The 25,826-nt window shown below is 48.7% G+C and overlaps 2 protein-coding genes across 5 annotated transcripts in view; one reads left to right on the top strand and one right to left on the bottom strand.

The window, feature by feature from the left end:
- Positions 1–97: 97 nt before the first annotated feature.
- Positions 98–12,320, bottom strand: TOMM34 (translocase of outer mitochondrial membrane 34). Its single transcript, XM_040981431.1, has 7 exons — positions 12,082–12,320; positions 9,510–9,609; positions 7,693–7,845; positions 5,535–5,704; positions 2,624–2,771; positions 1,378–1,504; positions 98–1,145 (listed from the first exon to the last, which is right to left on the bottom strand). The coding sequence occupies exons 1-7, from the start codon at positions 12,206–12,208 to the stop codon at positions 1,041–1,043; spliced, it is 930 nt and encodes a 309-aa protein (XP_040837365.1). The 5' UTR covers positions 12,209–12,320; the 3' UTR covers positions 98–1,040.
- A 4,098-nt stretch (positions 12,321–16,418) lies between these two features.
- STK4 (serine/threonine kinase 4) overlaps positions 16,419–25,826 on the top strand; it is a 68,464-nt gene continuing 59,056 nt past the window's right edge. For 2 of the 4 annotated variants that reach the window (XM_040981427.1, XM_040981428.1), the window contains exons 1-2: positions 16,423–16,516; positions 23,120–23,200. In XM_040981427.1, the coding sequence (XP_040837361.1) occupies positions 16,482–16,516; positions 23,120–23,200 (116 nt within the window). In that variant the 5' untranslated portion in view covers positions 16,423–16,481. Of the gene's footprint in view, positions 16,517–23,119; positions 23,201–24,862; positions 25,433–25,826 lie in introns of those variants that run through there. The other 2 variants (XM_040981426.1, XM_040981429.1) reach the window with 2 other exon arrangements.

Raw genomic sequence — 25,826 nt, 5'->3', positions numbered from 1 at the left:
TTCTTGCCGTCCCACTCCTCAGAGCAGGGACTATAGTCATTCACTTTGTTATCTGAGCCCTACACACATGCCAAACCCATGCAGGTATTCCAGTAAATTGGTCCAGGAAGCAGCTTTTATTATTATTACTGTAAAGTTCCAGATGCAGCAGTAAGGGCCTAGATGAAGCACAGCAGCCACTGTTACGTAGAAGAAAGCCTTTAATACAATAGCTAAACACACACTTCAACAAAACCCAGGTCAATTAACTTCAACGGATCACAAAGAAGCAGCCTGGAGGGGGTTGCTGCTGGGGAAAGGCAAGTCTGCCCAGAATGGAAGGACACTGACCATGAGGCAGCTTCTCTTCCCCATCCCACCTCCAGGAGGAGCAGCCACAATCACTGGGCTCACGCCACAGCTTAGGTCGTTCCATGCAGAAGGCAGCAGAGTCCAGCATGGAGCCATCAAAGGCCGGACCCTGCCTTCCCGGCATAGGAGGGCCTGGACAAAAGGCACTGGGGCTCAGACACACGGGACTGCGCCACGGACAGGGAGGGGACAGCAGCTGCACCGCAGGGAGGCTGCAGCCCTGGAGAACCAGCTCAACAGACTGCCAGGGGGAAGGTGGGCCTAGGGTTCTTCAGATCTCCCCCCATCCCTGCTCAGTTTGTTCAGTAGAACTGTGGTGACAGGGGCTCTGGGGAAGTTACAGGAATCTGGAACATGCTTGCAGCAGGGACAAAGCCATGTGCACTGCTGAGGAGGACCTGTCTGTGATGTTAGCATTTCAGAAATCACAGCTGATGGTGGCAGAGCTTCTGCTTCATGCGTCAGCTCTCAAGGGGACCTTTCTGGCAAAACAATGTCTGGATTTGACTAATCCTGGCTTAATTTGAACAAGCAAAGGCTCTTAAGGGGTAAGAGGTTGCTGTCTCTGAGGGGCCAAGAAGGGGGCTTTAGGCCTGGCTCTGGGCATGCTGGGTTTCAGGAGTGGGTGCATAGGAGGCAGCTCCTGGTTTCTGTGCAGGTCAGGAAGTTTCCTGTTGCCTTTTGGGACTTCAATGCAGGTTCTGGTTAATTTCCTGCCGTAACTTCTGTGCAGGGCCATTCCTGGGCTCAATTTGTAGGAGGCTGCTGATGTCTGCAAAGCTGGATTTATAGTCCTAATAGGAAAGAGAAGCAGTGTGTTTGGGACAGACTCGGGATGGGATGGGATGGGATCAAGCAGAGACGGCAATTGAGGCAGCACCACATTTGTAAATCCCAGCCTGTCCTGCCCAAGCTTGTTCCCGGGACGAACAGGGATGTCGCTGAGCACCCCATCTCTACTGAAGTGCCGCCACTGGCATGGATCTCTGGGGCCACACTAGGACCTTCAGACTAGGATCATTGTACCTTGAGAGCCTTATAGGCTTGAGCCCGTCTGTAAAACGCCTTCACGTTCTTCCCGTCCAGCTTGAGGGCTTCTGTGCAATCCTTCACGGCCTCCTTGTACTGCTTCAGGACCAGATGGCAGAGCGCTCTGATGGGACAGACCATTGCAAGAGGAGTCAGTCATTTCTAAGAGCCATCTGTTAGATAGCTGGGAGTCTGACAAGAGATCTCCAATTACAATTCACCACGTCCCTATTGTGTGCTGGTTGTTACTCTTCAATACACCAATCCTAGCCTTTTCTTTTTTAAACACTTATTTTTATTGGAAAGGCAGATTTGCAGAGGAAAGACAGAACCCATTTGGGTTCACTCCCCAAATGGGAGCTCTCAAGGGATTGGCTGGAGCTGAGCCAATCCAAAGCCAGGAGCCAGATGCTTCTTGCAGGTATCCCATACGGGTACAGGGTCCCAAGGCTTTGGGTCATCCTCTACTGATTTCCCAGGCCACAAGCAGGGAGCTTAATAGGAGGTAATGCAGCAGGGACACAAATGATGCCTTTATGAGATCCTGGTGCACACAAAGTAAGGACTTAATCACTGAGTCATCGCATTGGGCCCTAGATCCAATATTTCTAAACTCCAGAGTGATATGTTTGTGGTGGTTTGGGAAGGAAAAACAGGCCTATGAAGCAGTTTATAATGTATGGGTCAGACAGTTTCTTGCAGACTAAATTTTCTGACAGTAAAGCTAACAGATCTCACTGGAGCCTGATGTCAGCGCTGGCTGGGTGGTATATGACCTCCTCTAGGCCAAGACTCCTAACCCTCAGGCTAGCCTGGGCACCAGGCCAGGCTATAGGTACTCCACACCCTGGGCTCTGGAAGGGTCTCTCAGTGCCACAATTCCTCACAGGAGAATCTTGGTGAAGCCATAGGGTGGGGGGCATGGGCAGGCACTAAGACGTCTGTGTTAAGGTTGTGTTTGCTTAGCACGCCTAGTGCTTTTATCTATAGTGTATGCTTTCTTGGGGTGATTAGTGACAATCTGGGGGATGTTTCTCCCTCTGGGAGAATGAAAACACTGGCAGTGCTGAGGCTCACACCACTGCAAGGCCAAGTCACAGTGACCAGAAGGTGAATGCATGTCTTGAGCTGCAGCACGCCCAGCCGACGCATAGAATAAAGAGTTCACGCCAGCCGAAGAGCAGACCGGAACACAACTTGGAGTGTCTGAAACGCCCCAGACCAGCAGCTGTGCCCGAGATACCTGTTGCTGTATGTGGCTGACTCCAGGTTACTAAACGAGAGGCTCTCACTGTACTTCTCCAAAGCTTTCTTATGGTTGCCCTTCTTGACAAGCTCATTGCCTTCTTCCTTCAGCGCTCGGGCTCTCTCCACATCCCCAGCAGAAGGCACTAGACACAAAGTCAGAAGAGGGAAAAACCATGGAGTAGGTATGCAGCTGAGATCAGAGCCCTCTACAAACTTCTCTCTCCCAGAAAATTGCTGCGCTGCTGCGTAGCATTCTAGAAAATGAGAGGCTGTCATCATTCAAAAGAGGCTAGGGACTCTAAACATTGATATAAACATTTACACATGCATGAAGCAGCATATATGAGATAGAGTGACCTGGGTTCTGGCCTTGGTATTCCTATTTGGTAGATCTTTTGAATCTTAATTTCCTCACCAATACAAGGGGGCAACACCCATTCCACTCTGGGCTATGCTAAGACAAGGTAAACACTAAGCTTACAATGCAGGCATTCCTTGCAAAGGATAGGCGGGTGAGGAAAGGCCGTTGCCTCTGGGCTTTCTCCTGGTCGCGCGTGCGTGCGTGCGTGCGTGCGTGTGTGCGTGTGTGTGTGGTGGGGAGTGGGGGGTGGTTGAGGGGCGCCTCACCTAACTGCAGCTCCGCTCCAGAGCACAGGTGAAACCCAAGCTGTGCAACCAGCTGCTCGGGCTCTTCACTGCTTGGCTCCACGTCACCTGCCTTTTAATTTTTAAAGGCTATCTGTACAAAATCCTGGGTATTAATGACAAAGGTAAGGCTGCAAGAGTAAGTAGCTTGAGCTCATCTCCCAGTTAAGAAATAGAACATTGCCAGGACCTTTGACGTTCTGCTGGCCCTGCCCCCATAGGCAGGGTCTTCAAAATGTTCACGAGAAAGACACATGAAAGATACGCAGGTTTCAAAACTTGCACAAAAATAAATTTATCTTTAATGTCTCAAGGTCCCTCATTACATCCCTCCTCCCTGAGCTCCTGGAGAAAACAGAACAGTACTTTCTCCATTTCTGTGCTGCTTTTTTTTTTTTTTTTTAATTGCAAAGTCAGATATACAGAGAGACAGAAAGATCTTCCGTCCGATGATTCACTCCCCAAGTGACCACAACAGCTGGTGCTGCGCCGATTGGAAGCCAGGAGCTTGGAGCCAGGAACTTCCTCCAGGTCTCCCACGTGGGTGCAGGGTCCCAAGGCTTTTGGCTGTGCTCCACTGCTTTCCCAGGCCACAAGCAGGGAGCTGGATGGGAAGTGGAGCTGCCGGGATTAGAACCGGTGCCCATATAGGATCCCAGCACGTTCAAGGTGAGGCCTTTAGCCGCTAGGCCATCATGCCGGGCCCCCTCCATTTGCTTTTTAAAAGAACTACTTAACTGTATGTCAGTGTTCATAAACCATTTGTTCACTTCCTTTTTGAATTTCACATGGAATAATTATGTGTATTCACTCAGGACTTGCTCCCCAGCCTGCACTGCATTCCTGAGTCCTGTTTTGATCCTAGCTGTGTGGTTTGTTCCTTTCTAGCACTACTCACCTATCCATTCATGGAGCTGGTGTTTCACCAGCACCTGCAGCCCATGCCAGCTCCAGGCTCTTGGGCCTCAGCCACATACCTTCCAGGGCAGCATGCTGGCACTTCTTCTCTCAACAACAGCCTCCACTGTCTCTGTCAAGAGGCCTCCTCCCTTCTCTCGCACCTGAGGAATCTGTCCTCAGGCCCAGCTCCAGCCATCCCTTCTGCTGCTGCCTCTTCAGTGAGCATCTCTGTGACTCCTTCAAGTACCAGTAAGTCACCTTATCACGCTCTGTCCATGACTCTCAGTCCTTTATTAAACCAGACCTTCTTGGGGAAAAGACCACCCCATCCTCTGTGCTCTGTATCACACCACTCAGCACAGAGGCTGGAACCCAAGCTTCAGTGACTCCAGGAGCTGTCTAGTTCATTAGCTCATTATTCATTACTCTCATCCTAGAAAACAGTAGACAACCCAAGAATGAAAGCAGGGCTACCCATGGTTACACAGGTGTCCTCCTGGGAAGCAGGGTGACTCCTGCCCTCCCTTGACCTCCCACAGAGGGCAGGGCTCCACCCTCACCACCCCAGCCTCAATTCCTCTGCCTGGGACCTCACAAGCTTCCTCATGAGGCTCTGCTGTCAAAGCATCCCAACACAAGTGAGGTAGGCAGTCTCCTATCTGTGGAGGCCTAACCTTAATCCACCTTCTCTGGGGATCCACACGGCACATGTGTCCCATAGGGCGCATCAGAGACACAGAGAAGACACACAGCTCAGGGCAGAGCTATCATAAAAACCGGATCACCTGATCATGATGATTAGTTTAAGGTATGGCCTGTGGCCAAACTCACCAGAAAACACAGAGAAAAATATGTGAGCCAGGGATTTCAGAGGGGAAAATCCTCTTTTTTTCCTAGCAAGCCTCCAGACAAAAAGACTTTCTTTTTCCTCTCGGTCTGAGGTATAGTTGTGACCTATTTTACTAGCAGGAGGAAAGCCGGCCTAAAGACACAGCTGAAATACTGAGAGAAGTAGAGAGAGGTCAGTATGACACATGAGCACATCGCATCTGAATCCTGTCTGTACTCTTCAGTTATACAAGCCAATGTTTTCTCTTTACAATTTTTATATGAAATTGTCTGTGACTGCAACTATAAACATCCCAAATGCTACCAGAGTTAACAGAGGCACTGACACCATGCAGCCCCCGACGTGGATCATCAATACACAGCTGGGAGGTAGGGCTACCACTGTCCTCATGAAATGCTGAGGAGATACTCTTTGAGGCCAAGACTCAGCTCAACAAGATCGGTTTTTACAGGAACTACTAGAATGTGGCCATGGGGAGATGGCAAGACCTGAAAGGCATTCCCCTGCTCACCTCTGCTCTTGGTAGTTGTGGTTTCCTTGTATCTGCTTTTAGCTGTCTCTTGGTTGTTCTCTGAAGGCAAGGAATTCCATCTCTTCTGAGCTGACACAGGCACCAGAGGGATAGAGGGCAGCTTCCGGCGCCACTCGGGCCCGAGGGAGTCCATGAGAGCTCTGGTCATTCTGGAAAGGCAGGCAGGATTTTAGGGAGGTTTCTGGCCAGGTCAAGGAGCTCCTCCTCTCTCCCCTCAAACACACCCAAGCGAGGTGGTACCACTTCGGGAGAGCCTGAGATACCACCTTCCCTGAGTGTGAATCAACTCTCGGTAGCCCCCAACACGCTGCAACATAGGAACCATATGCACCACAGGATCTGCCACTCCTTCCCTTGAACCAGGTCACACTGCACTTTCAAGTGACTTGTTGCTTGTTAAGGGAACTTAAATGTTGCCCGCAAATGAAGTCACGTACCGAAGAAAGGTGTTTCCCTCCCATTTCTTCAATAAGTTTAGCACAAAGTTACATAAGCACCTCACATCTGATTATTAATAAGATTTTTAAAAAGCAAATACTCTCATGCTATTTCTAGCTCTAAAACCATTCAGTGGCTCCTGCTTTCCTGGGGTTCTGAGACTTGGTCCTTCCCGTGCCCCTTTCCTCTTGCACCCCTGCCTCATTTCCCCCGACTCTGATGTTCAGGCTTTGTATGCACTTTATCCTTTCACCAAAACGATCTTTCTTACTTCCCATTCCCACAATTCCCAGCTCCACCTTTATGCTGCTTATCCTCCAATCTGCACATCTGGCCTGTATTTTTCTCCTTTGTTCCAAACTTACTCCGCCCCAGAGTTACTTGCCTATCACCATCAACATGTTATCATCCTGGCCGTCCTCTTCTGTTTCGTCCCACATCACTGCCCTGCAGTCCCCACAGCTTGTTGATATCCTTGCACAGTATCCCTAGATACACCCTCCCGCACTTTCTCAGTCATGTCTGCCTTCTCCCCCAGACTGCTAGGTACCCCCTTCTGTGTTCCCCTTCACGTCGTTCTTCAACACAGCAGCCAATGAGCTTTTCTCTGAAGCACGTATCTGCTCAAATTGCTCCACGGCTGAAGATCTTTTCAAGGTATCTCACTGGTTCAGGTTCAAGTGCAATCCCCAGAACCTCAGGCCCTGCGTGACCTAGCCTCATCAAGTTGCACATGTAGAGTTCTCTGCTTGCCGCCCCAGGTGGAGTGGACTTTGTAGTTTGCTCACCACTGTGCACACAGCATGCCTCCTTCCAGCCTCCCTCCCTTATCCCAGTCTCAGCTTCCGTTCCCTGAACAGTGCTCTCTGGCCTCGCCATCCCTCCAGCTTATCAGGTGTCTCTGGGGTGCTCCCACAGCCTATGTGGCCTCCTACCACAGCACTCGGCACACTGTACTGGGCTTGCCCATCACTGCCTGGAGTTCTCTGTGAGTCCTAGCTTGCGAGGGCAGGGAAGACGGACATCACCATCGGCAGCCCAGTACCCACAGTGAGGGCTGGCACCAGCCATAAAACACAGAGAAAGGATGTTGACAAACAACACGAGGCACTAAAATACAGCCCAGGATGTCCTGCAAATCCTCTATTATCTTGACATTTGGCTTTCTGGTAGCCCTCATGAAGAAAACAGCATCAGTTAGATGAACGAGGGCATCTACAAGGCAAAAGCCACGGCTCTGAAGACCAGAAAGCAATATCGAGTGAGGGACCCCACTGAGAAGTAAAGTATGCAGAACCACATTCACGAACACTGTTGCTGCTTGTGTCTTTGTGATGACTGGCTCTTTAAAGACAACTGAGAAACAAATCTATCTCACTTGTTACTCCCTACTGAACCTTGCATAACACCTTAAACAGAGCCTAATAAACATTCTGGTGTGAATGAATTCATACACTCAGACCATACCTAGTTTAAAATACTATCTCAATTTTGATCCCTTAAATGAACATGCTAAATACATCAAGGGAGTCTTCTTCCATACTTTCTCCTCTTGTTCATCCAGAATTTTCTCAGTGTAGCCACAGGGATCCCCGCCCGTCACTCCCTGTAGCAGAAGACAGCCAGCCTACCTGAGGGCCCAGAGGCAGTTAAGGGAGCTGGGATCTGCAGGAGTCAGGCTGCAGGGAGCTGAGCTCACCTGTTGATGCCTTCCAGGGCTGGCATCAGGTTCTCGTCGATCTGCAGCACGGTCTTGTAGTCGACATAGGCCAGGGTGTACTTCTCCAGGGCCTCGTAGGCAGACGCTCGCCGCAGCAGGGGTTTAATGCCAAAAGGAACCAAGGCCAGTGCTCTGCAACAGCGGGCAAAAGGTCCTGCTTGTGGCTGCACAGCCGCCGGGGCTTCCCTGCAGCGCCCCCAGCAGGCCCATCTGCAGCACTCAGGTAATTCCGCCTGGGAGATTACTAAAAATGCCAAAGTTTAGCACAGACTATCCAACTCAGACCGAAGTAGGGAGGAAGAGGGGGGAAGAGAAACCCCGATGCAGGGAAATGTATGTGCATGCTTCAAAGTCCCTTCAAATCATGAACAACTGCCTTTTTCTAAAGAGATTTATTTATCTTTATTGAAAAGTTAGATATATAGAAAGGAAGAGAGAGAGGAAGATCTTTCATCCACTAATTCACTCCCCAAGTGGCCTCAATGGCCAGAGCTGAGCCAATCCAAAGCCAGGAGCTTCTTCCGGGTCTCCCATGTGGATGCAGGGTCCCAAGGCTTTGGGCTGTCCTTGACTGCTTTCCCAGGCCACAGGCAGCGAAGGTGCTGGATGAGAAGCAGGGCCGCTGGGATACAAACCAGCATCCATATGGGATCCTTCCGTAAGGCGAGGACTTGAGCCACTAAGCTATTGCGCTAGGCCCAACAAGTGCCTCTTGGCTTTTGTTTTACCACATTGTTTTATAGCTGTGACCCAGTGAGTAAAACACTGTAAATACAGTGACTCCTGTCACCAACCATGCGACCCCAGGCGGATCACTTTTTGCCCCAATTCTCAGCACCTCAGTCTGGCCTGCGAAAGCTGACTGCTTACATTTAATTGGTGACACTCTCAGGAGGGAGCCTGTACAGGGACAGGTACAAGCGACCACCACACAGGCTCCAGGGCACATTTGCCCTCCTCTCCTCCCGTCTATGATATCAGATCTCAGAAGGAAGGAAGCATCAGACTGGCCTGAAGATGGAAGGGGGCATGCAAAAACCAGCCCTTCGGGCCCGGCACGGTGGTGCAGTGGTTAAGGTCCTCGCCTTGCACGCCCGGGATCCCATATGGGCGCCGGTTCTAGTCCCGGCAGCCCCGCTTCCCTTCCAGCTCCCTACCCGTGGCCCGGGAAAGCAGTTGAGGACAGCCCAAAGCTTTGGGACCCTGCACCCGCGTGGGAGACCTGGAAGAGGCTCCTGGCTTCGGATCGGCATAGTATCGGGCGTTGCGCTCACTTGGGGAGTGAATCATCAGACGGAAGATCTTCCTCTCTGTCTCTCCTCTCTGTATATCCGCCTTTCCAATAAAAAAACAAACAAACAAAAAAAACCAAAAAACAAAACCAGTCCTTCCCCACCACAATAGATCCCTAATGAATACCATTTTCTCTGTGTTTCTTTTGAGACCATCTATTAACCTCTAGCTTTCTTTCTTTCCAACTTCACATACATTTATCCCATAAAAATACCTGGGCAAGGGAGTCACTGGTCTGCAACCCTACCTCACTCCAGTTCCCACAAACATGCTGCGGTCTCCCTGTGACCTCTGCTCCCTTGCCCTGCTGTGTTGCCAGCGCTAAGACGACAGGAGCCACCAGGTCCGAGCAGAGTCTCCACTTCAGCAACCTGGTGACACCAAGTGAAGCTTCCTTACAGTGTCATGCATTTAATTGGTGAGATGCTTCAAAAGAAACCAGCCAGATGCACGCCACCTCCTGTTTGGAGACCTGTAAAGACCCAGGCTGCCCGGCTACTCACGAAGTACAGTCTTTGATGCAGTCTGAGCAGTTTCCATCCTTCAGGTGGCACGCTGCTCGGTTCGAGTAGAGAACACTTTCTTCCTCTGGGTCAGAAGAACCTGCCCGGGGGAGACACAGTGAACAAGAGCTCAGGCTGGTAAATGGATACCTCGGACCCTGGGACACATTTCATGCCTGGGGCTCTCTGGGCTAGGGCTGAGGCAGCAGGGACAACGTGAGGACATGGTCAGATGGGTCGGTATATTTGCTGATCTCATGAGAGGAGAACGCTGCCACAGGGAACCAAGCCCTCCTCACTTACTCTCTTGCTTTGGACTTAGCATTAGGCAAATGATGAGCACGAGGCGGCTGGCTCCATACTGTGACTATGCGTGTGATTGTGAATGTGTGTGATCTAAGTTTATCACAAAAAGCATGGAAACCCAGGAAGGACACAGACACGCGCACCAAGGAACATGACAGATGCTAGATCAAAGGACTGGCCACGAAGCCAGTAACTGACCTGAGTCTGACTTCAGGGCAAGGACTCAAGCGTGTCAGTGGGCAAGAGAAGGCTCACACCGTTCTCTAGAGCAGACTTCATCCTCGACGGTCTCAGAGGCTTGAGCCTGCTGTGTGGCCACCAGGATTTTTTCTTTAAGGTAATTTTCAAGCACTTCATACTTGGCACTGTAAGGCCTACCCTTCTGCAACCTGCTTTGTTCCCCAGCTGACATTTGATATCTTTCATTCGATTCTAATAATAGCAAACCTAAGTAGATTATCAGTCATCCATATAGAGATAAGTAAAATACATCCTTGCCCTTGAGCACTGAGTCTCAAAACCTGTCATTTGGAGCAGGTGTTTGGTGTAGCAGTTATGTCACTGCTTAGGTAGTCTGTATCCCTAATTGGAATGCCAAGTTCAAGTCCTGGCAACGCCTCTTCTGATCCAGCTTCCTGCCAGTGTGCACCCTGGGACACAGCAGGTAAAGGCTCAGGCAGTTGGGTCCCTGCCGCCCGCGTGGGATATCCCAACCATGGCTGTTGCAGCTGTTTGGGGAGTGAACCAAGGGTTAAAAGATGTTTCTCTTTCAAATAAGATGAAAACAAATCAAACCATTTTAAAACTACCCAACAATCTGTGTCATGTCACCAGAGCACTGTGGCTAAGAAACAGCAGTAGGGGCTGGGCTGGGCAGCAGAATCCACAACAGCCAACAATCCTACACAAGTCCCACAGCCCTCCAAGAAAGGGTGCTCATCTACCACATGATCCCCTGACAGACTTACCCTACCTTCCATGGAACTGATCAGAACCATCAAGAGACTTGCCCACAAATCACTTAATCAATAGCATAGATCATAACCAAACTGCTAAAACTAGACACCAAGCCATCTCTTCTGGAGACTTAGAATAAAGTTAAACAAAAGCACAGGCTTTTCCAGGCCAGCTTGGGCAGGGCAAGAAAAACACTGATATGTCAGATTCCTCAGCAATTTCCAATGAGGCAGACATGAGGTGAGCCTAAAAAACAAGGAGTTTTCTAGAAAATAACGAGGCAAAGGGTGGCATCAAACAGCAAAGTGTCAACAATAAGTCTGGAATCTGGAGATTTAGGCAGAAGTCAAGCAAAGTGACAAATTATTAGCTCCGACTCAGCAGCTGGATCCCCACGCACATCCCGTCCTCATTGTGGAACCCTGGGCTGGGCAGTGCAACCTCCCGTGGACTCCTCAGCACATCATGTCTTACACGTAGGGTCACTAGGAAGACCCAACAGAGGTGATATCTAGTGTCCAGTGGCATGCGACAAGTGCTAGTCAAGGCGATGCAAAAAGAGGCCCTGGAAAAGGCAAGCAGGGGAAGTCTGGCTATGAAGCTGTGGGCTGATTGGCCTTGGGGAGAAACCCACAGGTCTCCGCTCAGGGACTCAGAGCCCAGCTCCTCGCGGGGGCTTCAGTCACAACACAGTAAGGTTCCTGGTGATCTCTCCTTGGGCTCGCACGTTCCGTTGGGGGAGACCGTGTCCCTAACTGCAGGTCCCTGCACCTCCAATGCTTAGAGCACCCCCACACCCCGACATGTACGACCTCACAGCAGCGGCCTCCAGCTCTCTCTCTCTCTCTCTGAAGCTCGAGTCCACCCTAATCACATCGTCCCATCTGTCCTCCCACAGCCCCAAGCATCCCACGGGCCTCCTTCTGACTAGCTGAGGATCCACGCCCACCGGCACCCCACAGCGCACCCCAGTAACCGCACCTCCTCGGTCTCATCACACACGAGGTATTACAACAAGAGCTCCACAAACTCACTGAAAAATGAGCAGCTGGGGGGGGGGGGGGGGGAGACGAGGCCTGATGAGGGTCAAGAGGGCGTTCAAAAGCAGGCGGAAAGAAAGGGCCAAGGAAGTTCTGGTAGGACGCCACAGCGCGGAAGGAAGGCGAGAGGCCCCAGAGGGATGCTCGGCCGCGGAGACAGGAGGGCGGGGAGGGCCGCGACGGGCTGGGGCTGGGGCTGGGGCCCCGGTGGGACAGGGGTTGGAGGAGACCGGCCCGGGGGCAGGGGGAGAAACGGGAGCAAGCTGTACCTCGAGCCTGCAGGACCCGCAGCGCGCGGCCATAGAGCGCAGAGGCCTCGGCGTACTGGCCGTTGCGGAAGCTCTGGTTGCCGGCGGCGCGGAGCCCCTCCACAGAGTCGGGGAGTTTAGGGGCCATCCCCGGGCCAGCAAGCTAGGGGAGCTTCCCCCCGCCCCCCCGGCGAGTCCTGAGCAGCAGCTTCCGGCCGGAAGCGCCGGCTGCAAGCGGTTCGATCCCGCCGCGGCCCAGGCGCGCGGGGGCGGGGCCTGCGCGGACCGGAGGCTGGGCGCACGGCCCTCTGCGCGTGCTCAGTGTGAGCTCCACAAGGACCGCGGGGGGGGGGGGGCGGGCAACCGCGCAGGGGGCGGGGCCGGCCCTCAGGAAGCTTCCGTTCGGGCGAGGCGAGTCGGGCTGGTGGAGATGTGCACCTCACCTAAAGGGAACAAGACTGTAAGGGTAAAACCATAAAGAGTGACCACAAGGGGGGATATCTTAAGAGAGTAAGGGAAGACTTTTTTGAAAGGCAGAGAGTCAGCGCAAGCAACCAAGTCAAGTCCTTCAATCCACTGGTTCGATCCCCACATGCCCACAATAACCATGGCTGGGACCTGGAGCTTCATCCAGGTGTCCACGTGCGTGCAGGGGCCCAAGCTTTCCCTGGGAAGTGGAGCAGCTGTCACTGGAGCCGGCACCCAGTTGCAAGTGGGGCTGAACCCTTGGAACCACGACTCCCATGACTCCCACGGAGGGAAGGTTTGTTGGGGTGATCGGAGGGAAGGTTTGTTGGGGTGATCGCTGGGCTGAGCGAGTTAGGGAATGTTGGTATGGCAAGTGCAAAGGCCCTGAGGCCACAAATATATGTTGATTCAATAAACAGGACAGAGTGGCCATTTTGTCTCTCAAACTTTATTCAGTTGAATAGTTTGCCAGTGGATATTTGATTAAAACATAACTAAATTTTAAAAAAACTAAATTGAAAGTCAAAACACAGTATTAACAGAAAGTTCTGATATAAGCAGTAACATCTGACCCAGCCATCCCACTGCTGGGAACTTATCCAAACAAAATGAAATCAACATATGAGAGTTATTTGTACACATATATTTATTGCAGCACAATTCACAACAGCCAGGATATGGAACCAATCCAGATGTCCATCAACAGATGACTGGATAAAGATAATGTGGTATATATACAACATTGAATATTAATCAACCACTAAAGAAAGAATGAAATCTTGTCTTTTGTACACAATGTATGTAACTGGAAACCATTATGTTCAGTGAAATAAGCCAGCCCTGCAAAGACAACTATTATGTTTTTCCTGATTTGTGGTAATTATAATATGCAGAATATAAAAATTTGTAATCTATAGATATTTTGAGATTTGATTGTTGCTTAGAACCTTTGTGTATATATACTCTTTGCACAGTCTTTTTTTCCTATTTGCATATGTGTTGAAATCTTTACCTAATGGACTAGTTTGTGAATACTAAGTGAAATGAAAGTTTGCCATTGAAAAAAAAAATTAAGATTTATTTTTTTATTTTTATTGCAAAGTCAGATATACAGAGAGGGAAAAAGAGAGGAAGAGATTCACTCCCTAACCGACTGCAACGGCTGGAGCTGAGCCAACCTGAAGCCAGGAGCCAGGAACTTCCTCCAGGTCTTCCACGTGGGTGCAGGGTCTCAAGGTATTGGGCCATCCTCCACTGCTTTCCCAGCAGGAGCTGGGTGGGAAGCAGAGCTGCCGGGATTGGAACCAGCACCAATATGGGATCCTGGTGCGTTCAAGGCGAGGACTTTAGCCACTGGGCCACCATGCCTGGCTGGAAAAAAAAATTTTTTTTAAAGAATAAGGAAGAGGGTGGATAGAAAGTGGGCAAGAAGGGGACAGTGGTAAGTATTACTATGCTCCTAAGTCTGTATTTTGAAATATATGCTATTTGTTCATCTTATATAAATAAAATCAGCTATAAAAAATTCTGGTTGCTGTGTGCACATACTGAACTTCCTCTTGCCTCTAACACTTGCCATGCTCGGCTTATCCCTTTCTGGGATTCCTTTCCAAACCCTTTCTCCTGCCTCATCCTGATTCAACCTAGACATCCTCTCTAAGAGCCTTCTCCCCGCCCTGCTCCTCCCCAATTCTTAGATCTATCTCGCATTTATCACTCTGTAGTGGTCAGTTTACAGTCAGGATGTGGGTTCTCTTCATCTGCATCTCTAAGGTCTAATAGGATCTAGCACCCAACCTGTTTTGTCCGCCCAGGAATTTATAGTGTGTGAATATAGTTGTGACTATATGTGCAAATCCTTCACCAGACTACAAACTTCCCAAGGGTTGAGCGGCTGTTTCACTGAAACTCCCCAGCCAACACAAAGCTTACAGAGAACAAGGCATGCAATTCGGTGGTTAGCTACTCAAAGGCTTCCATGTTATTTCCAGGATCCTGAATTTTACCTGAGATCCTCCCGTTGAGAGGATGAATTAGGATAGTGCTAAGTGAAACAGAATATTGTCCTTCTCTTTTACCAGTGACTGGCTAATGAATATTTGACACTCAGCCAGGCAATGAGATAAAAGGAGGTTTTCCTCCCTATAAGACAGAGGTACAGGACCAATTGTCCTTTTTTGCTCTTATTTTGCTTTGGGTTAAGTGCCAAGTTAAGGATGTGATACCTAAAGGGGTAGCCATTTTGCAGTTGTAGGGCAATACAAACAAGTATGAAAAGTCAACATGTTGAGTAGGATGGGAAAAGATGAATTTGACTGTTGAGCTTCTGAATTAGCTCCAACTGCTGACTTGTAGACTTAATAAAGCAACAGTGTCCTATGGACTCAAATCACCATTTAGATATTTCATCTACAGCTGAATATACTCCAAGCAGGGTACTGGACAAGTGTATCTCTGTATTTCCCAGATGGTCACAGTATTTCTGGAACTTTGCTGCTGCCCCTCCTGTGGACACTGGGTGGAGCTCGGTGGCTCCTTCAGTAGGTGATGATGTAGAGTATATTTCAAAGTCATGCCATGAAAGTCTCTACAGCTTTCTCCTGACTATTTCTGAGCAACACATGTCAGCATCCACAGTTTATTCTAGGTAGACATCCAAGAAAAACAGAGAAGCTATTAACTCTTGTTCTCACCAGCTGTGTACATGTGACTCTCCACTTCCTTACTGGGGAACTGGGGATAATTTTTAGTTGTACTTCATGTGAGTTTTGAGGGTTAAATGGAAATCCAGGATTGTGTCTGGCATAGGGGATGCCACACTGGGGTGGCCCTGAAAAGCTGTGTAGATGCCATGCGTTAAGATAAGCAGGATAAGCGAGTGGTTTCCCTGGGTTTTAAGTTTTCTCCCAGACATTTCCCTAACACATCTTGAAGGTGGGACCTCTCACAATCTAGTAGCAGGAACTGGAGCTGGGAGTGGAACTGGACCCCTCACAAACCCAGCTGGAACTTAGCTACGGCTGCCCAGTTTAGTGTGCAGCTTCTGGAGTCAAATCCATGTGGATTTAAATCCTCAAACTTCAACATCTGAGATGTTCTGAGTCAACCTCCTTCATCTCCTACAAAACAGGAATAGTAATATTTGGTACTGAACGCGTTACCACTGAGTGATGCTGACAAGGAGGTAATCAGTGTCTGTCAAACAGTAGTATAACTACATAGACGGTGAGAACCTTATAGGCTTGATTTAAGGATAGGTAACATACTAAGACAGCCAGGTATCTAAAATAAATATTAGCCATTTGGGTAGCATGAATCTGGCATCCATATGGGTGTCGGGTATCCCAGCTGCTCCAGTTCTGACCTGGGAAAAGTGGAAGATGCCAACTGACCCAAAGCTGAGGCTGTTAAGTAAGAGGGTGGGGCAGCCGGTGGGGTTGATGCTCTGTCATATCCAGTGAGAGGATGTGCAGGGTACCATTTGGGACCTAACAGCACAAATACCTGCAGGCGCCTCAGGAGTAGCAGCGTCTCTCCCAAACCGTGCGGAACTTGGCTTAAGCATCAGAGCTCTAATCAAGTCCGCGCTTGGCTGCCAGCCTCAGTATCGCGGGCAGAGACGTAGGGGCCCTCCGAAACAGAGGCGGAATCCTGGAGTCCATGGGCGAACAGCGTCGCAAGCAGGCAGCGTCACGCGTGTCCTGGACCACATCGCCAGGGAGATCCGCCACGGCTCCGCGGTTCCGGGTTCCCGCCCCCTTGCGACATGTGACTCGTACCTAGATCCACGTGACCCAGACCGCGTCTCCCGCGGCTCCGCCCTGCTCTGGAGTCTGAGCACTGCTTCCGGTAGGGGCGGAAAGCGGAAGTGTGGGAGGGTCTGCGGGGCGGGTCTGGAGAGGTCCGGGGGAGGATGGAGCAGTGAGTGGCTCTGGGCGGCTGCCGGCAGCGCCATGGAGACGGTGCAACTGAGGAACCCGCCGCGCCGGTGAGGGGGACACTGGTTAGGAGGAAGGACCAGGGAGGGGACCGAGTGAGGGAAAAGCGAGGACTGACTGAGGGGAGATTCCTATGTGCGAGGCAGGAATCAGCGGGCGGGGTGGGCCGGCTGATGGGGCACCTGCTCTGTGTGTGTGTGTGTGTGCGTGCGCGCGCGCCCGCTGATGGGCAGATGGGGCACCTGCTGAGTGAGTGAGTGTGTGTGTGTGTGTGTGTGTGTGTGTATGTTGGGGGGTCACGTCTAGCGGGAGGTGGCTGACTCTGGGAGCCCCCGCTGCAGGGAGTGCACGGGGACTGGCTAGGGAGAGCTCTCGTTGTGGGGCACTTTGCTGGGGATCGCGTGGATAAGTTAGGGACCGTTCGGGACGGATCCCAGAAGGGGCTCACGGAGGTGATGGGGATGCCAGAAGCGTGCTCGCGCGTGTGGAGTAGTGGAACAGCAGCCAGCAGCTAGATCTGGGTCGCAAGTCCCACTAGAGGGGCGCAGTGGGACGAGCCGTGAGGCGGAAAGCCTCGCGTGTAAAGCTGGAGGCATGCGAAGGACAGATCTCCCTCGGGGTGGGGGCGGCTTCAGCTGGGATCACAATATCCAGAGTGCCTTATTTTTTTATATCCTCGTCAACCCTTCATCTTCAGCCATTCAGAACCCGACGTTAAGATGTCGGGAAGAAGATAAAGAGGATATTTTCCAAGATGGACAAAGAGGACCAGACGTTGAGGCACACTTATTTGTTATCTTTGAGTCACTGGAGGTAGTGTGGTCTCACATTGTTTTAGGAGCGGGGAGGTATCTGGTTCTGCAGTCTGGACTCGGATTGGGAGCACTAGGGGCTACCCAGGTCTTAGAACATTTGGCCACATCTGGAGAGAAGCAGAGAACAGAGGGTAGCAGAGGCGCGTTTCTCAGAGGTGCTGTTTCGTTGGCCGTCTGACTTCCTGCAGCTGAAAGAGTGCTAAAGAAGGAAGTATTCAGTGTGTAGGAGTGTGGGGCAACTGGGAGGTGAAGGGAAGAGATTGACAGCTGGGGCAGCACCCTGGGAGGGGCTTGTGATCCGCTGAGTATAGAGTGCTGAGACTGGGAGAGCAGTAAGCAGCACCCTCCGTGCAGTTAATGGATGCCGGCGCTGTTGAAAGTACTTTGCATTTCTCCCCTTACACTGTATGGAGCTGCTGATTCTGATTGTGTTTTAGACTGTAAACAGGGTAATTTCAGATGGTTTAGTTTCTTTCTGACTCACTGGATCTTCACAATCTTAAGAGGCAGCTCTTCCTATCTGCCTATTTTACAGATAAGAAGACCGAGGCCTGGAGAGGCTCGCGACTTGCCAGCCATTGCAGGTCTTGTCAGAGACAGAGCTGGGATCTTAGTATTCAGGCAGCCTGATGCAAAGTCGGCTCCTTTGTGCCTGGCTCCGATTCCCCTCTGGAAATACCCCTGTCTTCCAGGTCTTTGTGTATGTGAACAGGCACTTCGTGTAGTGCCAAGGCGATGTGTTATCACTTACACTCAAGATGTTTCTTTCTGAAGTACATATATATATATTTTTTTCCCTTGGATTCTTTCTCTGAGGCCTTTGTTCAACTGAAAAGAAGATTAGGAATCAGGAGTTTTATTTTTACTTCTGCCTTTAGTTGTGTAATCTTGGGGCAAAGGAGTAAATCTTTTTGCCTTTTGACATGTTTAGTTGTGTACCCTTTGGATTTACAAAATGCACTAATGGTGCATGGGGAAGAGCATGGCAGAACTAAGTTCTTGAATGGCTGTGTTTCCTCCTTGTAACTATCAGACTGCTTAAGATTTATTTATTTTTATTGCAAAGTCAGATATACAGAGAGGAGAAGAGACGGAGAGATAGATCTTCCATCTGATGATTCACTCCCCAAGTACTGCAACGGCTGGTGCTGTGCCGATCTGAAGCCAGGAGCCAGGAACTTCCTCCAGGTCTCCCACGTGGGTGCAGGGTCCCAAGGCTTTGGGTCGTCCTCGACTGCTTTCCCAGGCTGCAAGCAGGGAGCTGGATGGGAAGCAGGGGCCGCTGGGATTAGAGCCGGTGACCATGTGGGATCCCGGTGCGAACAAGGCGAGGACTTTAATCACTACGCTATCATGCTGGGCCCTTTCATTTAGTTTCTTAAGATTGGCATGATGAAGTATCGTGGCCAAGGTGTTTTAAAAAAAGAAAAATTTATTTTCTCTTAGTTGTAGAGGCTAGAACTGTGAAGTCAAGGTACTGGCAGGGTAGTTTCTTTAAATTTTTAAATTTAATTTGAAAGTCAGAATTGAAGAGGGAAATGAGAGAGAGAGAGAGAGAGAGAGAGAGATCGATCGAGCACTTGTCAGCTGGTTCAATCTGAGATGCTTGCAGTAGCCAGGCGGGGCTGAGCCGAAGCTAGGAGCCAGGAGCTGCATCCAGGTCTCCCATATGGGTGGCAGGGGCCCAAACAGTTGGACAACCTTTTGCTGCTTTTCCCAGGCCATTAGCAGGGAGCTGGATTCAAAGTGGAGCAGCAGGGACACTGTATTCATATGGGATGCTGGTGTTGCTGACAGTAGCTTTATCCACTACACCACAATGGCTGCCCCAGGTGGTTTCCTTCGAGGTCTCCCTCCTTGTTTTGTAGGGGGTCTTCTCCTTCCTGTGTCCTCACCTGGCCCTTCCTCGCTGGGGTTTTATTTCCACTGACAAGGAAACTGTATACAAGGATGCTTCAGAAGGTTTGTGGGGAAAACTGCATGTGTCTCAAAAATTTTGGCACCATGTTCAACTTTTATTTCTCATGATTTTTTGGAAGTATCCTCATTTTGGATTGGAGCTCTCCCACTTGACCTCATTTTTTAAAAAAAGATTTATTTATTTTTATTGGCAAAAGCCAGATATACAGAGAGGAGGAAGATCTTCCATCCATTGGCTCACTCCCCAAGTGATTACAACGGTTGAAGCTGAGCCAGTTCAAAGCTAGGAGCCTAGAGCCTCTTCTGGGTCTCCCATGCAGGTGCAGGGTCCCAAGGCTTTGGGCTGTCCTCGACTGCTTTCCCAGGCTGAAAGCAGGGAGGTAGATGGGAAGTGGGGCTGTTGGGATTAGAACTCGGCACCCATATGGGATCCTGGCATGTTCAAGGAGAGGACTTTAGGTGCTAGGCCATCGCGCCAGGCCCAACATTTGGCCTCGTTTGACCATAATGACTTCATTAATGGTCCTTTCTCCAAACAGTCACATTCTGAGGTACCAGGAGTTAGGGTTTCAAACATAATTTGGAATATGGGGGAACACACATTTGTTTTTATTACATTTTTTCATTCATTTGTCTTTATTTCTGTTATAACCCTTATCAGATTTCTGTGTGTAAAGAAGAAAGGATATACACAAAGGAAATGGGCTTTCAGCAGGTGTTAATGAAAGAGATTTTAGTGACTGCTCCGTGAATGCCATTATTTTTGTTTGGGAAGACATGTGTCTCCACAGACATTCAGAAGACATGTGTTTCCAACAACTGGAGACAGGAAATGCACTCCGGGTTGATGAGTTTGACATTTCTTTGTGACTAAGTGGATGAAGAGCCATTTGTACCTTAGGTAGTCATTGATCATTTGTAAACAGTGAATTGCCAGTAGGTGTTGGTGTGGAGGAAGGCGTAGAACACATTCCTGGGATGCTGGCTGACTGTGTGACCAGCTGACCTGGGAGGGATGTACCCGTCAGTATTTGGTCCCTGGAGGCTTATCCTGCAACTGCTTGGGACCTGGGGAAGTCCCAGCGGACAGAGTGGCATCATCAAAGTCAGGTTGTTCTGGTAACAGCCTTTGTTCTGTGAAGGCTTGTGGTGTAAAATGTCACCGAGAGTCATTTCTCAAATGACTTCCCGTGAACTGGTGATCCAGAAACACTGGGCTACAAAATGAAGTTCTGTTTTAATTTGGTAATTCACCAAGATTGCTGGTGAAGATCACGCTCGCTATCGTTCCATGTGGTAATGCACACTGTTTTTTACCCCCCCCACCCCCCCGACTGTCAAGGCGTCGGAGATAGAAGGTGCTCTTAAGTTCAGTGTGTTTTCAAAAACTCCAGATCAAAACCAAGCAAAAACCCATCTAGGTTGTTTGGAAAGCGCAGCTGAACAGTCAGACGAGGTTGGTCAGTTTTATCAGCGACTTGCAGCCCTCCCGGGCCTGACAGTTTCCTTTGTCGTGCTGTAGTTTCTAGAGTAGCTGAATAGTTGAGTGTTGCTTTCTGTAAACCACAAAGGGTAAATGCTTAAAAGAAACATGTCTAATTTTGCACCCTGTAAGCTGTTTGTAAACTTTAGCTATGTTTCAGCATTGAGGTATTGTCCATTGTTTATATAGTTATAATAGAGGGCTTTACCAAAAATAAAACACAAAAACAAAACCCCTGGCATATGAGATGCCCTTTCTGAGTTCTCTGAATTCACAGAAATTTCAGTTCTGAAGTTGAAGGAGTTTCGTTTCAGTCTTTTGTTTTGGAAGCTGGGAGTTTTTATGATGTCACTGGAATTTAGTTTTTAGTACCTTCTGTGATTTTTCAAAGGTCGCTGTGGACATTTTATTTAGTTTATATTTCTATTAGGTTGGAGTGGTTTTTTTTGGTCCTGTTTCATAGTCTTTGGTATCTATTAAGTTTGGTAGATTTTCCTTTTGAGATCAGTGCTTATTGGTGGCTGCAGGTGATGTCGAAAAGTTTTTTTTTTTTTCCTTTTCTGATTTTACTGTTTTCTTCAGGAAAGTATGTATTCACATGTATTTTTAAAATTCAAGTATTGTAAGAATTAGTATTGTCTAAATATTTATACCCTTTCCTATACCAAGAAGTCTCCAGTGTGACTGCTTCCATATTTCTCCATTTCCTGACCTCTCTTTTCTTTGTTTTCCTTTGTAGTTGCAGGAAGTCATTGTGTAGATGTTAAATAAACACACACAGCCCACTGCTACTTAGCAAGTTGGTTCTTTAAGCCTGTTAATAATATCAAGAGTTTTAACATCTTGTTAATTGATAGCATCTGATGCTTTTATTATCTAGCATAGAAAAATTTGACCTACCTGGAAGCTGTGAGCAATTCTGCGGTTCTGGTATTTGGGGATTGCCCAGAGGTTCACAAGTCTGTTCATGGGAGAAATGTTTATGAGATTGCAATTCCCAGTTGTCTCGCTGTTTCTTCACTTTTGATTAGCTCTAACATACTTTTCACTTTCCGTTTTGACGATCCTGTGGAATTTATGTTTTGACAGTTACTGAAACTTTGCTAATAGAAAGCAAAGCTAATCTGTTTTCTTTGACCTCCAGTCTTAATCCCTAGTTGGCCTTCTATTATACACATTTTCTGAAGAGATAAATCATCTTAATTCATGGGCTCCCAAGATTTAAGTGGATTTCAAAGAATGTGGCTGGGGCCCGCATTGTGGTGTAATGCGTTAAGCTGCCTCCTGCAATACTAGCCTCCTAATTGGGAGCTGATTTAAGTTCCAGCTGCCCTGTTTCTGACCTGTCTCTGCTGATGTGCATGGGAAAGCAGCAGCAGGTGACCTGAATGCCCATACCATGCGCACAGGAGACCCGGATGAAGCTCCTGGCTTCAGCCTGGCCCAGCCCAGGACAGTGTGTCCCCTTGGGGAGTGAAGTAGCAGGTGTGTGACTTTCCCACTGACCCCCAATTCTGCCTTTCAAATAAATTAAATAAATATATTTTAAAAATATATAGCTAATGTTTGCAGCCGTGCTTCACCATTTTAGCCACGTGACAATTCTTTTGTTGTTTTTCTTGCAATTTTTCAACAATGGGGAGCTAGGGATCTCTTAAGACAGTCTAAATCATTGTAGGATAAGTTTTTCCTTAAAGATTTTATTTAATTTTTACTGGAAAGTAAGATTTACAGAGAGAAGGAGAGACAAAGAGAAAGCTCTTTCAAACTCTGGTTCACTCCGCAAGTGGCCGCAATGGCTGGAACTGAGCATATCCGAAGCCAGGAGCCAGGAGCTTTTTCTGGGTCCCCCACACTGGTGCAGGGTCCCAAGGCTTTGGGCCGTCCTCTACCCTTTCCCCAGGGCACAAGCCTGCTGAACTGCATCAGTCCCTGGGGAATGTCCACTTCATGTCATCTTAGAAACCTTGATGTGGAGAAGAATGTTCTGAAGATATTCCTTGAGTGGTTTTGACAGTTCTGAGATGCTGTTAGTTTCTCTGCTCCAGGATTGTGAACAGAATTCCATTGGCTGACAGAATCCATCCCAGTGCATCCACTCACTCGGACACTTGCTGCCAAGGCTCAGCCAGTAGAGTAGGACAACTTTTACTGTTAGATAATTGTTGCATGTCTTAGAATGAAGGCTGGTTCTTGGCAGCTTGCTACCTTCTGGCCCCGAGTTTGCTTTTCAGGGTGACCCACCACACATGTAACCCCTCCGGAGGGCAGTCCTGCAGCATCCCTTCGCAGTGTCAGCTTGCCTTTGCTTTTGCTTACTAGCGAAGATGGTGTAGAGAAATTCCTAGCCTGCTAATTGCAGAATCAGTCAAGTATTTTATGCTCTGATTCCTGGCAAGAAAGCTATATTTGTGTTTATGTTTCTTAATTCACAGGCAGCTGAAGAAGCTGGATGAAGACAGCTTAACCAAACAACCAGAAGAAGTATTTGATGTCTTGGAGAAACTTGGTGAGGGGTGAGTGTGGAGGAAGTGGAGGGAGAAGGGTGGGTTCCGGGGTTCTGCCTGCCCCGGCACCAGAGGGGTAGGAACTTTCCTCAAGACAATAATTCTTCCTGCCAAGGGTGGGAGGTAGATATACTGCTTGAAATGCCCCTTCTGCTTCTCGCAGTGCTGTTACGTCAGGCTTAGTGATTGCCACCTTTCAATGTAGTTTGTATGACTTAGCACTTACTTATTAAGTTTTTCAAATCAGATGTAATTTTATTTGTTGATCATAGCTACTGTTGCTACTGCTTTTTTTTTTTTTTTACAGAGATTTATCTACTTATTTGATAGGCAGAGTTTTACAGAGGGATTTTTTTTCTAGATGTATTTGTTTATTTGGAAGGCAAAGTCAGAGAGAAAGAGACAAAACGATTTCATCTGCTGGTTTACTCCCCTCCAAATGGCGACATGGCTGGGGCTAAGCTGGTCCTAAGCCAGGATCTAGGAACTTCTTCTGAGTCTCCTGCACAGGTGCAGGGGCCAAGCTTGGGACATCTTCTGCTACCTTCTCAGGCATATTAGAAGGGAGCTAGATTAGAAATGAAATTGCCTGGTCTTGAACTGGCATATTCATGGGATGCTGGCAACACAGGCAGAGGCTTTACCTGGTAACACCACAGTGTCAGCCCTTGCTTATGGCTTCTGACCAACAATAGCTAGTTTCAATGAAAAATTGTTATTCAGGGCCACTGCTGTGGGATGGCTGCAGCCACAGCCTGCAACCCCAGCATCACACATAGGCTGTGGTTTGAGTCCTGGCTTCTCCACTTCTTATCCAGCTCCCTGCTAACGCACCTGGGAAGGTAGTAGAAGGCAATCCCAAGTGCTTGGGCCCCTGCACCCTTGTTAGAGACTGGCACCCGACTTTGCCCTGGCTGAGAAGAGTGGTTGGAAGATCTTTCTGTCCCCTCCCTGCCTCACCTACCCTGCCTCTACCTCTCTGTAACTCTGCCTTTCAAAATAAATAAATCTCAGGCCAGGCGCGATAGCACAGCAGCTAAAGTCCTTGCCTTGAAGACGCCGGGATCCCATATGGGCACTAGTTCCAATCCTGGTGGCCCTGCTTCCCATCCAGCTCCCTGCTTGTGGCCTGGGAAGGCAGTCGAGGACTGCCCAAACCTTGGGATCCTGCATCCACATGGGAAACCCGGAAGAGGCTCCTGGCTTCAGATTGGCTCAGCTGGAAATGTGTGGCCCCTTGGGGAGTGAACCATCAAATGGAAGATCTTGCTTTCTGTATCTCCTCCTCTCTGTATGTCTAACTTTCCAATAAAAATAAATAAATCTTTAAAAAGTTAAAAAAATAGGGCCCGGCACAGTAGCCTAGCAGCTAAAGTCCTCACCTTGAATGTGCCAGGACCCATATAGGCGCTGGTTCTAATCCTAGCAGCCCTGCTTCCCATCCAACTCCCTGCTTTTGGACTGGGAAAGCAGTGGAGGATAACCCAAGGTCTTTGGACCCTGCACTCATGTGGGAGATCTGGAAGAGGCTCTATTCTCCTGGCTTTGGATCAGCATACCTGCGATCATTGTGGCCACGTGGGGAGTGAATCATTGGGTGGAAGATCTTCCTCTCTGTCTCTTCTCTCTGTTTATCTGACTTTCTTAAACCATTACGCTATCGTGCCGGGCCCTGTTTATCTGACTTTCTAATAAAAGTAAAACTTAAAAAAAAATTAAAAATAATAGATGATCCAGCAGTTTAGTTATTGTCTTTTAGCTGCCTGGATGCCCGGTGTGACAATTTCTTGTATATCTTCCATAGAGTGAGTTTGTGTACTTGCAAGTAGGTATGGATGTGTGCCCCCCTCTCTGTGTGTTCTGAATGTCTTGGGGGTATGGCCAGTTCAAAAGAATACCTGACACATTAACTTTTTTTTATAACAATTTCACAGGCTCCGGGACTCTCCCATGACACATTAACTTCTAAAATCATACTATCTTAACATCTCCGTGCTCTTTAAAAATAGCTGTTACCTGTTGCTTGATTGTTTAGGTTCTGTTGTTACTTAGGCTTAATACAGAGGCGTGATTATGTTAAACCCAATCCTGGAATATATGTAATAGTTTCTCGTTGAAGAAAATCGTAGTTACCCTTTTGAAATCAAGCAGAAAAGGCAAGAGAAGGATGAGCCCAGCTTTGCTGGCACACGACAAGCCTGAAGAGAATCTGCAGACTGCAGCTGGTGGACATCCTTACAGGTATGAGACGTGGCGCTTGCTCTGCATCCCTTACCTGTCATCTGCAGCCTTAGCCTGGCTCTTTCCTCGAGGCCACGAGTCCCTTCATCTAACAACACTCAGAAGTCTTACACTTGTAGTAAATATAGACTGGCAGGTGTAATTCCCTGGATAACTTTTTTTTTTTTCATTTTTAATGAAAGTACTTTACAGTAGTGCAATCACACAAACTTGAACTGATTCCTTGCTGTACTCTACATTAGTTATAATGAACAAGTGGCCTTGAGGAAATTGATTCATATTTTGAAGCCTCATGATTCTTATCTATAAAATGCAAATAAAAATATTGCTTACTTCATTGAGTTACTGCAGGCATTACTTGCAATAATAGAAATAAAGACTGGGGACAGTGCTT

Source organism: Ochotona curzoniae, unplaced genomic scaffold (genome assembly GCF_017591425.1).
Source record: "Ochotona curzoniae isolate NIBS_2020 unplaced genomic scaffold, NIBS_Ocur_1.0 contig_3520, whole genome shotgun sequence".
Classification (NCBI taxonomy): domain Eukaryota; kingdom Metazoa; phylum Chordata; class Mammalia; order Lagomorpha; family Ochotonidae; genus Ochotona; species Ochotona curzoniae.
Note: the sequence above shows the minus strand (reverse complement) of the source record. Positions and strands in the feature narration are given on the sequence as shown.

Coding starts and splice junctions, on each gene's coding strand:
- TOMM34 (XM_040981431.1), bottom strand. CDS start 12,208: ATGGCCCCTAAACTCCCCGACTCTGTGGAGGGGCTCCGCGCCGCCGGC. Junction 2,772..5,534: donor CACAACTACCAAGAGCAGAG/GTGAGCAGGGGA, acceptor CTTTGTGTCTAG/TGCCTTCTGCTGGGGATGTG. Junction 1,505..2,623: donor TCAGCCACATACAGCAACAG/GTATCTCGGGCA, acceptor CTGTCCCATCAG/AGCGCTCTGCCATCTGGTCC.